The following is a 15,113-nucleotide window of genomic DNA, read 5'->3' as shown; positions in this document are numbered from 1 at the left end:
TACAGTAACGTATTAGCTGCAACAGAGATAGTAAATGTACGTATTACAACCCCAAACTTGAAAAAAATTCTGATACGGAAGTTCAGAGATGCAGCACCCGCCACCATCTTAGTCTCCACAGACCTTCCCTGAGACACTCAGGCCTTCCGCAGCTTGTGGGGTGTTTTTGGTTTTCCCCCGTGGTTTCTAGAGGAGTCAGGATTCAGGATTCAGGGGCCCTGTGTTTTAAATTATCCAGATGGTTTCCTGACTCCACTATTATCTGTAGCTGTCAGCTAACTAGCCCCAAACTGCGTTTCCCAGAAAAGCTCTCGTGTCCGTGGTTTCCCAGAAGGAAGAGCAGCTGCCCTGGGCTTCCACGCGATGTCTTCTTAGTGTCTTCCCGAGTCAGTGAGATCTCACAAGGGTTCCCCAACCTCCGTCCCTGAGGCCGGAGGTAACTTTGTTATCTCTGCCTTTGGGCTCCTAGCCTGAGACCTTCTAGAGGGCAACCCTTTTTTCATATTCAGCTTGCTGCACTTGACTTTTCAAAATACTGTTATAATAATTATACCAGTTCTTGTGGAATTCACCAATAATCACACAGCTCAGATGAGTGTAGTGAGGTGTTCCTCCCACCCCAGTGAGGACAAAGCCCACCGTCATCCCCGAGTCTTGGGGTTACAAGGGAGTGTTCTATGTTATCTCCACACCACAGACACAGGACGAGCTCATGAGATGTGAGATTGTGTAACACTCCATTTCTCACTTGTCCAACAGTTTTCACCTTGAGAACGGTCATTTTTTCATTCAGCCATCTTTGGTCCACATCCACTCAGCACGGCTGGACTTGATCAGGGCATGTTACTAGTTTGAGAAGTTGTCTTCTCGTTCTACTGTATTTTTAAATGTAGTTGAAGACATGGAACTTCTCAGATAAGCATAGAATGAAGAAAGAGACAGACTGGTCCTCAGTAATTATCTATCACTCGCCAATTAATAAGTGAAGCAGGAGATTAAACGTGCTGTCTGAAATCACAAAGTTTCCATTTCGGGAATGGTGAAAAAAAGAACCTAGGCTTTCAGACTCCAACCTGACCCTCTTCGTGCTTCCTTGTGAAGTCCTTTCGAGCCTCCTGCCTTCGGGGAGAGACGGGATTTACTGATCCAGTACCAGCTGTATGTCAGGAAACGAGAAAAACATGTCTTGTGTTGTAAAACGATAAACTGATGTCACATCTTCAGTTTACTGTAATAACTTTTTCAGTGTGAAGGTTGTTGCCTGAGTATGAAAAACTGTGTGATGAAGAAAGGCACAAACAGCTCAACTAACTGGAAAACAAAGTAATTCTATCCCAATTTTTGGTTTTTACATTAAAGACTAACACTTCAGCTAACACCATCAGTCTTTTCCAACTTTGCTTTGACTCACAGAATCCGAGTTAGGTCGAAAACATTTTAATATTATTTCCCCCACTAAATTGTTTCCCGCACTGATGTTTCTAAACAGATTGCTTTGGTGCTGTTTAAATTAAACATTTATTAACTAATTCATTCAAGCATCAAAGCTGTTGCATTCTCACAGATAGCATTGGCCATGAACAAACACATTTCAAGCAGAGTATCTTATTGCTATGTATAATTACCAGAAAATAATAAAAACTTTAAATCATGGCTCTAGATGTTGAGAGATCGAAAAAAGAGATTCCTGAATCAGGACCAACGTACTTCAAAATGACTCAGGATTTTCAGGGTAAACATCCTTGAGGTAGTCCAGAGTGTTTTTGTATTTTTTTTGGTCTATACTCCATCCACCCACCCAACCATCCTCCCATCTACCCATTACCCGTCCATCTATCCACCCACTCAGCCACCCATTCCACATACCTGGGCCACATACAGAACTAGGCTCTCAGGGAGCAGTGGTTCTCACCCCTTAAGCTTTAGTTTCTGGTGTGCTGGCCAACTCAAAAAGTCTAAATTTGTATTCTGTTTTCACCCTTGTGCTCATGCTTCAACATCCATTTCATTGCTCACCTGTTCCTGGGAAGCATAGGTGCCTTTACTTCAGAATCTCAGACAGTCTGGCTGCCTACGCTCCAACAGTCATGGACTTCTGATCCTTTCCCATGGCTGGCTCCTCACCTTCTCTCTTCACTTAACCAACCCCTCCGTGGAGAGGCCTGTTTTAACCACCTAACCTGAAATAGTCCCCAGTTACTATCACATCAGTGTTCTTTTCATTGTGCCTTTGTGTCTGATACTTTCCATTTGCTTGCTTAATCTGTCTCCCTTTCCTCCATGAAAGCCCTGTGACGGCAGACAGGGCCCTTATCAGGCTAATTTGCCTCTGAATCCCAAAATGGTGCTTGGTACACAGTTGGCATTGATTAAATATTTGTTGAATAAATGAATCAGTGGATTCCTAATTGACTACTTCTTAAACTACTAGAGATAATGATTCATCTTTTCTGAGAAGTTTTAAGTTCTCACATCTGTGAAGATTAAATCAGAATTTAAGATGAAATCTTAAAATTAAAAACAGTTTAGAAATGTAGGAAACATCTGGCAGAGAAATAATTTCAGCATTTGCAGTGATGGAAGGAAAGGTTTTCTCTGAAGTAAGCAGGTTGCCGGCCCCTTTATCACATCATCAGAAAATGCCTGCCTGTTTTTGTTGGTTTGCTGGGGAACTGGGAACATCTGGTGTTGGGAACACAGAACGTTGCTCATTTTAAAGTAAAGAGTTACAATAACTTAAGGGGTTGGAAATGGAAGAGAAAATGCCCAAAGAAAATGAAGACAGTCTGGAGAAACAGTCTCTTGTCCTTTAAAACAAACACAAACAAAACCAAAACAAGTTTATTTGGTTCTAATCTTAAAGGAACCTTCCTAGAAAGTTTTCAATTTGCATGATTTGCAAATAAGCAGACTTAGGAGGGGAGAAAGAGAGAGGAGGGAAAGAGGCAGGGAGGCAAGGAAGGAGGAGGCGGGAGAGGAAGGAAGGATCAAAGAACCAAAGAAAAGAAAGAAGGAAGGAAGGGCGGAAGGAAGGAAAAAGTAAGGAAAAAAAAAAAAAAAGAGGAAAAAGAAAAGGGAAAAGCAAAGAAAGGAAAGAAGGAAGGAGCGCGCGCGTGTGGCTCCGCCTATTCTGGGTTATCCCGGCCCCGAAAGTGCTGGCGGCCAGACCGGCTGACTTCTGGAGGCCGGTTCAGATCCCTTTAAAGGCGGGGACCCCCAGTTGGACGCGGGGAGAGGCCGGCGGGAGCGAGGCCGGAGCCTCGGGGGACGCGGCATCTCCTCAGCCGGTGCCCGGCTCTGCGCTCGGCCGCGCCGCTGCGCCCGCCGCCCCGCCCGAGCTCGCTCCGCCCCGGAGCCCCGGCCCCCTCCCCGCGGGGTCCCCTCGCCGGACGCGCTCAAGCCAGGTCCCCCGGTGGCCCCTGAGTGGTGTCTTCTCCCCCGGCCGGCCGGGGAGCTGCTCGCAGAGCTCGGAACCGCGGACGTCCACGACCCCCGCCCCAGCGTGGTGCGGGGCGCAAGGGTCTGCCGGCGGCCAGTCCGACCCCTGCGCACGGGGTCTCCGCGCACCCGCCCGCCCGGCTCGCCGACGTGCCTTTCGTGAGAGCCGGTCCTCCGCCGGCCGGGCGCTCGCGCCATGAACCAGAGCCCGGTGTTCGCGCCCCGCAGGGGCGGCTCTCCCCGGCGGGCGGCCGGGGCCGGCGCGCGGCGCAACGAGAGCCAGGACTACCTGCTCTTGGACTCGGAGCCTGGAGACGACGGCTGCCCTCAGCCCCCGCGGCCGGCCTACGGCTACTACCCCTGCCTGTGAGTGCGGGCGCCGCGGGCGGGGGGGCGCGGGCGGGCGGGGGGCGCCGGCGGGGCCGCGCGCGTCCGGACACGCGTGTCCCTCCCCGGGCGGTGCGAGCCTGGGCTGGGCCCCGAACAAGCGGAGGGCGCGCGCGTCGAGGTTTTGTTGCTGGTGAGCGCACCCGGATATGTTGGCCCCGTTGAGCGTGTCCTCGGGGTACTGACCCCTTCAACGGTGGGCAGGTGTTGGTCTCCAGCCCCAGCGGCTGTCCGTCCGCTCAGATCCCTTGTCTCTGCGCCACGGGCACTGGCACGGGCTGGGCTGCGAGATTCGGGGTCTGGGGGAGAGAGTGCCACCCGGCTCAGGGTCCCCGGCGCTGCCTGGCGCGCTCCGCGGGGCCTGCCCCTGCCCTCGCGGGGCGCGTTCGGGCCCTCCCGCGGCCAGACCCCGCACAAGTGGGCGGGTGACAGTGGAGGGGCGACCTGGCCCGGCACACCCGGCCCCCAGTCACCGGGTTAGGTCGGGGACAGGGAAGCGCGGGAAGCTTTCTCACCCTGAGAGCCAGGCGCTGTTCGCCAGGGGCGCCCAGGGGGTGCGGGAGACTTGCCAGCTGTGGAGGCGAGGGTGTCGAGGTCGTTTGCGGGGAACTCGTAGCAAATACGGGATTTTATTTAAGAATCTGGAGGTTTTTTGGTTTTTCTTTTGCGGGGGGAGGTTGGGGGTTGGCAGGGGCGGGCAGAGGGTGGAATGAGGGAGAAGCCTTCCCTCCCCCCACGCTCCGGGGAGCGAGCAGGCAGCTGGCAGATAGCATTTCTGCCTCTTTGTCACGTCCCTCGATTGGGTAGTGCGGGTCCCTGACGTTCTTCTCGCACGCGGTTTCCCGAGGAAAGCAGCTCTCAGCCCGCTCGGTACGCAGCTCCAGCGTGTGCGGTGGGCGTGGGTGGGGGGAGCGCTCCTCTCCCCATTCCACCCCCCACTGCCAGGCTCCTGCAAACCTTTGGTCAGGTCTGCCCAGAGTGAAGATCTGGTGTGTTCCCTTTCTCAGAAAGAGGTGAGCCCCAAGAAATGATGCATCTAATTTTTTCCCAAGATAGAAGAAAAAAGTTGGAATTCGTTCCACCCATCTATCTGCTGTACGACTTGAAAGCATTTACTATTACTTTTTCTTCCTTTTTCAAAAATTATAATCTTTTTCACATACCATAGAGTTCACCCGTTTACATTGTACAGATAAGTGGTTAATAAATCCACAAAGGTGTGAAAAAAAAATCACTGTCTAATTCCATGACATTTTCATCCACAAAAGAAATCTCATACTTGACATTGAATTAGGGAATATTTCTATGTCTTACAGCATAGTGCTCAAACGTTAATGGGCAGATGAAATAACTCCCCCCTCCCCCAAATCTTGTTAAAATGCAGATTCTGATTCAGTAGGACTTAGGTGCTGCCCAAGATTCTGTGTATCTGACTACCTCTGAGATGCTGCTAGTGCGTGGACCACACTCTGGGGAGCAAGGAGATACATGCCAAGAAAAACAGAGAGGAAGAAAAATAAATCAATCCTGGATATTCTGAAAACTGCTATTTTCAAACATGCTCTGAGGGTATATGTTTAAAACATAAGTGAATTTTTTGTATTGGCTTAGACTTGAGACCTACTAAGCCTGAGGTCCAGGTAGCTGGTTGTGTCACGTGTAGCTAAGTAAGCAGCTTTTAAGAGCTATGTTGCTTTTTAACAATCAGGCTGTCCTGTAGAGAAAATTTTAATTTTTTTTCACCTGATTGTACTATAATTATTTGTTACTGTGTTGAGAAAAATAATCTGATTTTTGACACTTGCAGTCGTAAATTAGGAGTGAGAGAGATAAAGAGAAGTAGTAATTCCACATCGTCTCCCACGGCTTTCTTCGAACGTGACCCACCGCCTTATTGATGTAGCTCCTTAACATCACCTCCTCTCCAGAGAATAAGCTTTCTCCTCTCTCACTTGAGGAGTCAGAGCTTTTCAAATATGTAGACCAGAGCAGCAGAGATGACCTTTTTAAGGTGTTTCTATTCTTAATGAACACTCCCTATCGTGGCAAAGAAACGATCATTAATTATAGAGTGAACCGTATTCCAGACTGTTAGTTTTGTTTAAATCTGTTATTTCCAAAAGTTTCTACGGTTACTTTTCATCACTGTGTGCTCTGGTAAGGTTTTCTGGGTTTTTTTCCAGCTGAATAATCAAGCAAGTACAAACTTTAGACCAGTCAACAGCACAGCATTTCACACCTACGATGTAGGAGAGGAGCTAAGGGAAGTCACTTCCTTCTGATAGAGAGTACAAAAAAGCCCTTCCTCACAGTCGGACTTGTGATGTCAACAGTGTTCTCTATGTTGCCAGAGTGGGAGGTGTGTTACTTGTGAAAGTGGCAATCATTAGTGCACTGGAGATGAGGGCATCACCATTTTCTCAAATCATTGAGATTTTTCCCTTAGAAGAGCTCAGATTATTGCAAGTTGCCATTTCTGTGGGATAAATTCTATGACTTTTGGTAAAAAATTCTGTTTCATAGTTTCCTTATGTGGAAAGATTTTTGGGCCATATTATTTATGTCATGGGGTTATTACTATTGAAAATTAGGGCCAGTTGTCTTGAGAGAAGTTGCACATTTTCAGGCTTTAATAGTGTTTAAGTGGTAACTTCCGAAATACTGTTCAGTGAAAAGAGATTCCCTTTCTCTCTCTTCCCTACATTTAGTCAGAAATCAGTTAGTACTCTCTCTTTTGATTAATTGGAGATGGTGACTAGCAGAACAGGGTCTTAGTCCTTCCCAGGGGCCAGGAGACTTACTTCACTTCCAAGGTGAAAGTTTGCCTCCTGTCTGTTACTTCTGAACACGGGAAGAATCCTGGGCAGAAAAAATAACGTGAAAGGTTTCTAACTCCTCAAGATCTGACTGAAATACAGTTCCACTAACCTTCAGCTTGGAAAGGACTAATTGATTAAATGATTATGAATAATGAAACAGTAGAGTGTTGATAAAAGCTCTTGCAAAAAAAAAAAAAAAAAAAAAAAACCAAACAAACCCTCTTGCAATGCAGTAGACTGAGATAATCTAAAAAATTTTTATGGCCACAAATACCTCGTAACACTGGATAAAATGTTTAAAAGGATTTCAGAACATTAACTAATTTTGTAGTCAGTCAGTCAGTGAGAAAGGATTATGAGCATGTGCCTGAAGTAAAGCAGTTAAAAGGGAGAGTATAGTCTGTGTTGAACTGAGTCGTAGCTGCCTTATGGATTAAGCATCTGCATGAACACGGAGGTTGGAGTCGAATGCCTGCACGGGACAGAGATGACGCTGAGGCCCCCTACCAGATGAGGGCTGGAGCTAGGACTGAAACAGGCCTGCCTCTTGCCTAAAAGCAAGCCATATCCTTAATGAAACGTTAGGCTGGAAAAATGCCACCAGCAATGAGTGAGAACGAGAAACCTGGTTAGTAAGAGAGAAAGAGATCTGCTAAGAATTGGATTCTTTGTGCCTGTGTCATGCCAGTTTCTGTTTTTGCTTTTTTTTTTTTTAAATTAACATATAATATATTATTTGCTTCATGGGTTCAGATCTGTGAATCATCAGTCTTACACATTTTACAGCACTTAGCATGTAGCACATGCCCTCCGCAATGTCCATCACCCAGCCACCCTGTCCTTCTCTCTCACCCCCCAGCAACCCTCAGTTTGTTTCCTGAGATTAAGAGTCTCATATGGTTTGTCTCCCTCCTGTCCCATCTTGCTTCATTTTTTCTCTTTGCCCCCCACGACCCCCCACCCGGCCTCTCAAATTCCTCATATCAGAGAGATCTTCTGATACTCGTCTCTCTGATTGACTTATTTCGCTCAGCATAATACCCTCTAGTTCCATCCACGTCATTGCAAATGGCAATATTTCTTTTCTTTTGATAGCTGCATAGTAGTCCATTGTGTGTATATACCACATCTTCTTTATCCATTGTTGATGGACATCTAGGTTCTTTCCATGGTTTAGCTATTGTGGACATTGCTGCTGTGAACATGCAGGTGCACATGCCCCTTTGGAATGCTACATTTGTATCTTTAGGGTAAATACCCAGTAGGGAGATTTCTAGGTCATAGGTAGCTCTGTTTCAACTTTTCGAGGAACCTCCATGCTGTTTTCCAGAATGGCTGCACCAGCTGGCATCCCCACCAACAGTGTAGGAGCATTCCCCTTTCTCAGCGTTGTTTTTTACACCACCTGCTGACCTAGAAATCTTCATGTTGAAAAATACCCCTGAGAACCCTTGAGGAGTAAAGTGCAAAGCTGTGCCCAGGCAGTGGTACCGATCATCTGGACTGCCCAGGGTTTTCAAGGAAACAGCAAGCCCACTGAAGAAATGCTCACTGTAATACATGACCAGACGCACAAGGAAACGATCAGACATTCTCAACGGATGAGAGTGGGCAGAGGATGTGATCCCTGGGGAGAATCAGCAGGAGATAAAACAGCAGTTTGTAAGCTAAAACCCTTGACATAATGTAACAACATGAACGAGAATGTAAAATGGGTGTGAATAAAGTGTTGACTACATATAGCAAGAAATTAAACCTGAAGAAAATAAAAGACCAGTTGTTTAAAGACAGGCAAATAGAAAAATCTATAAATGAAAAATAAAATTTTGAAATAACTGAAGGGGAGGGTTAAAATGCAGATTAACGATAGCATAATTGATGACAATACCCAGAATGCAGAGACATAAGAATGAAAATATGAACATCATTGAGTTATGGAACAAGAAGATAGCCAGTCCCAGGAGAGAACACTAACAACAAGGGAGAGGCAACATTTGAACAGATCATGGGTAATGATTTTCCAGAAATGGTGAATTCTCATGTTGATCAAGTACATCAGTAGTTCAAACTAGAAAACTAAAACCATATGAACACATCATGTTGGAATTGCAGAACATGAAGAGCAAGGGGAGATATTTAAAATGAGCCAAGATACAAGGGACTTGGAGTAAGTTCTAAAATAAAGATATATACTGTGGGAATGTACTGGCCGTGTATCTTGGTACCTGCTCTACAATGTGTGGCTTGTAAATTCTGTGATTTTTTTTTTTAACATAAAAGAAATTGTCTATGTAATGTTTTACATGACTTTGGTGTTCCGTTGCTGGCAGGATCTCTTTATAATACAGACAAAAAGGGGTTTGTATGCAGCGACTTTGATGCCGGAGAGAATCCTAGTATTCATTACGACCTTTGAAAAAATGGAATCTAGAACTACAAAGCAAAGGCCTAGACTTTGGTTAAGGGTCTGCAGGTTAGAAGCTGCTAGTAGGGGAAAAGGCAATGTAAAACTCACCTTCGCATGTTGCTTCCCCCAAGAGGCCCCATTTAAGGTGGGTTTGTGTGCTTGACAGAAACCACCCATTTTGTTTCCAAACCTCCCCTGGTTTGACATATTCAGCATCTGCTGATAACAAATGATTACCATGAGCACTTTTTTAAGGGGGTGATCTTTGCAGGTTGTGCAGTTACTGCCAGATGTGCTGAAAGGCCCACATTTATTCTGTAACAGAATGTTTATTTACCTCTAGAAGACATTGCATTTTTTTCTAGACAGTTATGTTCCATGTGTTATAAGAAGTAACGTCATAAGGCAATTCATCCTTGCCTCCTACAGAGCAAATCATAAAAGGAAAACATTTTCTTGAGTCCGTCCTTGTTTTTCCCCCTCTTTTATGAAATATGCTAAATATAATTGCATCCAGTTGGATAAAATTACCATTTGTGATTGCTCTTTGTTTAGGAATCTTCTGGGACTTTCCGTACAGGGAGAAGGGCTCATCTATATGCCCAATTTCAGTTAAACTTTGGTGTCTAAAATTGGTATGCTGTTCAAGACTCTTAAGCCATTGGAATGGATTGAACCACATTTCTTACAGAATGTCTGCAGCAGGCTGATAGAAATGAATGTTACAGATTCGCAAACAGCATATGTGATTGTGGCATAACTGTTCTCTACCTAATTCGGGTCACTCAGCCAAGACCAAGAGGAGAAGTGATGTTAACTAGAGCTATTCACAGTTTACTACGAGTTTCTTGAAAATATTTCCATGTGTTTGAGGGACTGTTCAAAACTTTGAATACCTATCTTGTAGCAGGTCCTCCCCTGCCTGTTATTCTCATGTAGTAGTTTGCTCTGTGGAGTGGCCACTGGGTTCTCGTAACGTCCATTTAATAAGTGTCAGTGCTGGAATTAAGCCATGCTCCGGCTGGGATACGGTTACTAAGTTGCTGGGCTGGGGGGTGGTGCACAGCCCCTACTCAGCATCCTGGGCCCCTGGGGACGTGGTGGCACACGCCCTTGGAGAGCACACGCATCCTTTCTTCTGCTTTTTCACAGGGACTTGAGACAGCACAGGTGGGCTCCGAGCTCCCAAAGCGAGGGGGTCGTCCTGTGCTCATTCTCTTTCCACTGAAATCACCCTCTCTGAGGCCTGAGCTTCATATCCTACTTCTCCATTCACTCGCTTACTAGTCTGTTGGAGCATTCATCTCTGCTGGCCTCCAACCCTGGACAGCAGTAATGGAGGCAGTGGCTGGTGTGCTCCGGGCTTTAGCAGCCTCTGTGTGGGAGCCTCTTGTAAGGGCCTCGGAGGTAGTAGTCGACTCCATCCTGACTCAATAGGCCCATGACATGCACACTTTCATAATTCCCATTTTACTGACAAGAACACAAAAATACCACAGTAGAGAGGTTAAGGGACTTGCTGAAGATGACATGCTTAGAAGCTGACCGAGAGAGGACGGAAGACAGGCAAAGACTCCGCTTATCCAGATAAACAGGGAAGCTGGGTTTTGAAAAACTGCCAGTCTTTGTCACCAAAGGAAAATCATGAATGTCCCAAACCTAACTAATCTGTAGATGACTTACTAATTTTACCAAATGGCCCACAAGCTAAGGATGACTCCTCAGAGGTTACAAGAGAGGAAGCTTGCTTTTATTCCATTTCTGTCTGTCGTGGGGGTGAGGCTGCATCTGTGCAGTGATGCGCGGGGCGGGGGCGGGAGGACGCCAATGCCACAGCATGATCTGCGTCGTTTTTAAAAGTATCATCCGTGGTATTCCTCTGAAAGTGTATATTGTCAGAAGCAATTGCAGTGTGGACAGCCACGTGAAGACTCACTGTCTCCTCAAGACAGGTTTCATCTTTCAATTCCAGTAGCTCTGGCTTGTAGCTCGAAACCCTTGCACAAAATTGGGAAGAGATCCCTTCGTGGGAATTCCCATGAGAAGCATCTTGGCAGTTATGGTATGAACCGGAAGTGACATGTTTCTAAAGTTCTTTGTGAAATTCTTTTAGGCAGATACACTGTAACAGATAAAACTAGTTTTTATTGTTACTATGTTAAGTTCTTTTGGACAAGAATTTTGCCATGAGTAGGCTGGAGGGTGGTCAGCAGTGGTGAGATGCTGGTCCCTGGGCACGGTGAGAATCTGGGAGAATGTTTTGTGCAGACACCTTTTCTTGGAAGGACATTCAGGGCCAGACACTGTATTCCATTTTGCAGAATGCATTCATTGCTTTCAACAAATACTTGTTTAAGCTCCTTTAATGTGCCAGGCATCATATGTGGGACCCACAGACACCATATTTCCTTGAATCTCGAGTTCTGTCAGTTGTGTAGCCTGCCCTGATATTTTATATGTGTTCAAAACACAAGCCAAAAAACAGTTTTGATTAAACTATACGTTAGAGTTTTGTTTTCTATCTATTGAAACGCTCTTTATACTTCATTAGATACAGATTTGGGTCATATGTCACTCTTATGCACATATAAAATAAAGAAATCTAAACAAAATAAATTTGGTTAAAGAATTCCCCAAGTTCAGGGGCTCCTGGGTGGCTCAGTGGGTTGAGCCTCTGACTTCGGCTCAGGTCATGATCTCAAGGTCCTGAGATCGAGCCCCGCATCGGGCTCTCTGCTCAGCGGGGAGCCTGCTTCCTCCTCTCTCTCTGTCTGCCTCTCTGTACTTGTGATCTCTGTCTGTGAAATAAATAAATAAAATCTTAAGAAAAAAAAAAAGAACTCCCCAAGTTCCTTCATATCCAGAAAAGGGCTTTCTGAGTCACTTTCCAACACAGAATCTTCAGTGCCCATGTTTTCCTACACAGACTCGTCCTCGGTGCCAAAAAGAACGACAGTGATCCAGCATTTCCTTGAAGAGCTCAAAGAGCCTGTGGAGGAGCAGAAGCCGTGGGTGCGAGGCCCTTGACACGACTTTGCAATTACAGGAGCAAGACGGTTTAGTTAACAGTTCCCGGTGTTCTGTGTGCTAGAGTTTGGGTCAGGGAGAGAGACGACGGGGCAGGAAAGATTACAAGGTCAAGGACATTCGTTCTGGTCTGTCCAGAATTTACAGGGTTTGAACTTTATTCTCTAGCTGGCGTTAAAACACGGACAGGACCGTGACCGTCTTTTGCTTTATTTGTGTTTGCGACCTCGATCCTCCCAGCAAACCCGTGTGGTAGGTTCTGGGATTTCCATCTGTTATGGAGGAAGCCGAGGTTTCAAAAGTGTAAGGGAACTTCCCATTTTATGCCCGTCAAGCAGGTGCACCAGGACTTGAGCTCACAGCTGCCGGGTTCTGTGAGCCCCTGTTTATTCGCTTGCTTGTTTCTCTTTGGCCCTCCTTGTCTGTCCTTCTTTCCGTGCCGGAAGGGCACCTCCCTGAGGACAGGGGCCAAGCCTGTGAACAGTCACGGGGGACTCCTGGGATGTTTGTTGAATGAATGAATGGCTGTTTCTTTCATGCACAGTGACGTCAGTGGATTGGCCTTGCCTCCGATGTTCTCTCTCTGGGCCTCTCAGGGTGTTGCCTTTGCTGCAAAGGTACCGTTTTTGGTGTTCGCTTTTTCGGAAACACTGCAATACTGGAGTTTTATGCTCTTACAGTTCAGGTCAGTTGATGAATTCTAAGAGTGTTGTGGCATATGCTTGAGCTCTAAAATAGTGTTTATTACATATTTTTAATAATCCCACAATCAAGAAAATATTGATATAAACTATTTCTTTTTTTTTTTCTCTTTTTCATTGTGCTGACTAAACACCCAGGGGGATTTTTCTTTTTTGTTTTTACTAAACTGGTGTGAGGAAAGGTACTTGAATTTTTATGCAAGTTAAATGGAAACAATTTTTAAAAAACTGAACTTCCCAAGACCAAAACACTTTGTATTTAGGAAAGTCTTAAGTCCTTGAATGAAATAATCCAGCTTAAAATCAAGAAAGTGAGAAAGGCATGGCTAAGTGAGAATGGTCTGAAATTTGCGTATTATTGATAACATATTGATAACTTTGTTTGGGCTAGGTCGTGCCATGGACAGACCTTACAGTAGTCAAAGTCATCTAGTTGATTTTCATTACAATCTGTCTTCTAAAAATTGGATCAGATCAGTTATTTTAAATTGTTTTACAATCCCTCTTGCACCCAGAGGGACTGAGCAGTTATCTTTAGCCCCTTCTCTTGCAAGAGTCAGAGACGCGCTTACTGGATCATTACAGAGAGAGCTGCTCACTAAAGGAAGACTGCTGCACATTATGTGAGGTGAACACAGAGAATGTATGAGCAGCCTCTTGTCTGAACTCATGTAGCAGAGGGTGAGGACGTGGTCTGCAAACCTGGCTGTATCTCAGAATCTCCTAGATTGTTCTTTTAAAATATAGAGTCCCTAAGAATGATGAAAGTCCCACTAAATCAGAGTTACTAGGAGGATTGCCCAGGAATAACATAAAAAAATTTCCCAGAATTTTATAATTCTATTGTTTCAGGTACTTTAGATTCTCTCTGGAAACCAGAGGTAGAACTAAACCTAAAATCAAGAAAACCATTGCTGCATATTAATCCAAGAACAAAGCTATAAGATTTAAACATTCATTTTTCTACCTGGGATCCAATGAGCAGATATTATCAGATAAGTTGGGAAATATTATATTTTGAATCAGTTAAGTCCTCCTCAAATGCTACTATATACCAGGTTCTACTGATATATTTGAGGAGAATAAATAATGTGTCTGTATGTCATGCTTGATACAGTGTCAGGAAAGTAATGTAGTATTTTGTGAGAAAGTATATGAGAAAAATGACCTTTCTAGTTTATTTCTTAAAATATGATGCAGTGGTTTTATATTTAAACTAGAGAACAAAAGAATTTTATTTCTATCTTAATATTGACCTTCTTCTTGATTTGGATTATCCATAATTTCAGAAGACATGAAGTAAATTTGTTCTTCTTCAGATCACCCAAGACTTTACAGGATAAAATTTCCCAAAGGGTAAAAATTTTCTTATTAAATAAGCTTACTGTCCCTTAGCTGGATTTCTTTTTTGGAACATCATGAGGTTTTGAAAAACTTTTTTGAAATTCTGCCTCCAATGGTGTAGTACAATAGATTACCTTGGCAGTCAGCCTATAACAAAACGACGAGATTCTGCATAAAACTGTGCATTTCTGTGCTCACACACAACGAGGAGAGTAAGACCCAGACTCTGTCTTTGCACACACGTGGGACCGTGCTAGGGAGCAGTGTGGCACAGTGAGTTCTCTTGAATGGCAGGATTCCTGAAATCAGTTTCAGGAAACCACCCTGGACTTGAGACTTCTCAGTTCAATCAGGTCCGCTAGGTTTTCTACAAATGGGAGGTCCCAGACATGAGTGTGCATTTATCTAATTCACACAAGAAAACAGCCCTCCTGAGGTGGAGTCAGCAGAAACCACAGATGAGGTAGGACTCGCTCAAGGAACTCGTATAAGGGTTAATGACAAGAACATACGATGACTGTAGGAATTATGCCAAGAATAAAGATGGAATCCTGACGTGAACAAGCAAAAGAAACTGTCCGAGATGAGCAGGCATCGTGAAAATACGACCAAGCAGTACAGCGTTCGTAAGTTAATGGTTGAGATGAATAGATCAGTATGTGAGAGAGATGCTGCTAGTCCTGGGGAAAATCCCCGAATTCCACCTTCAATGTATGGTTTCTACTGAATGTGTGTTGTTCTCACACTGTCGTAACGTCCGAAAAGCGTCAGTGGAACCATCCTGAGTCAGGGACAGTCTGTCCTCACCTGGAAACTTCCCTTGGAGGGTATCTGAGGGAGCAAAGAAGTGACGGCGAGCACACGGATACCTTTGGAGTAGCCCAAAGTACCCGCTCTCCTATAACGGTCATTCTAGTTGTGGGTGTAAACAAAGGCCAGAGCTAAAATACTCAGCGATATCCTGTAAGCGGGGAGGGAGTTACCAGACGG

The 15,113-nt window shown here is 45.1% G+C and overlaps 1 protein-coding gene across 3 annotated transcripts in view; it reads left to right on the top strand.

Moving 5' to 3' along the window:
* The first annotated feature begins 3,074 nt into the window (after nt 1–3,074).
* The window catches only part of TRPC6 (transient receptor potential cation channel subfamily C member 6), a 109,827-nt gene continuing 97,788 nt past the window's right edge, over nt 3,075–15,113 (top strand). Inside the window, exon 1 of one of the 3 annotated variants that reach the window (XM_082683356.1) lies at nt 3,075–3,804. In XM_082683356.1, coding sequence (XP_082539482.1) covers nt 3,635–3,804 — 170 coding nt within the window. In that variant the 5' untranslated portion in view covers nt 3,075–3,634. The remainder of the gene's footprint in view (nt 3,805–15,113) is intronic. The other 2 variants (XM_082683353.1, XM_082683354.1) reach the window with 2 other exon arrangements.

The sequence above is a fragment of the Mustela nivalis genome, assembly GCF_964662115.1.
Source record: "Mustela nivalis genome assembly, chromosome: 9".
NCBI classification, from domain to species: domain Eukaryota; kingdom Metazoa; phylum Chordata; class Mammalia; order Carnivora; family Mustelidae; genus Mustela; species Mustela nivalis.
Note: the sequence above shows the minus strand (reverse complement) of the source record. Positions and strands in the feature narration are given on the sequence as shown.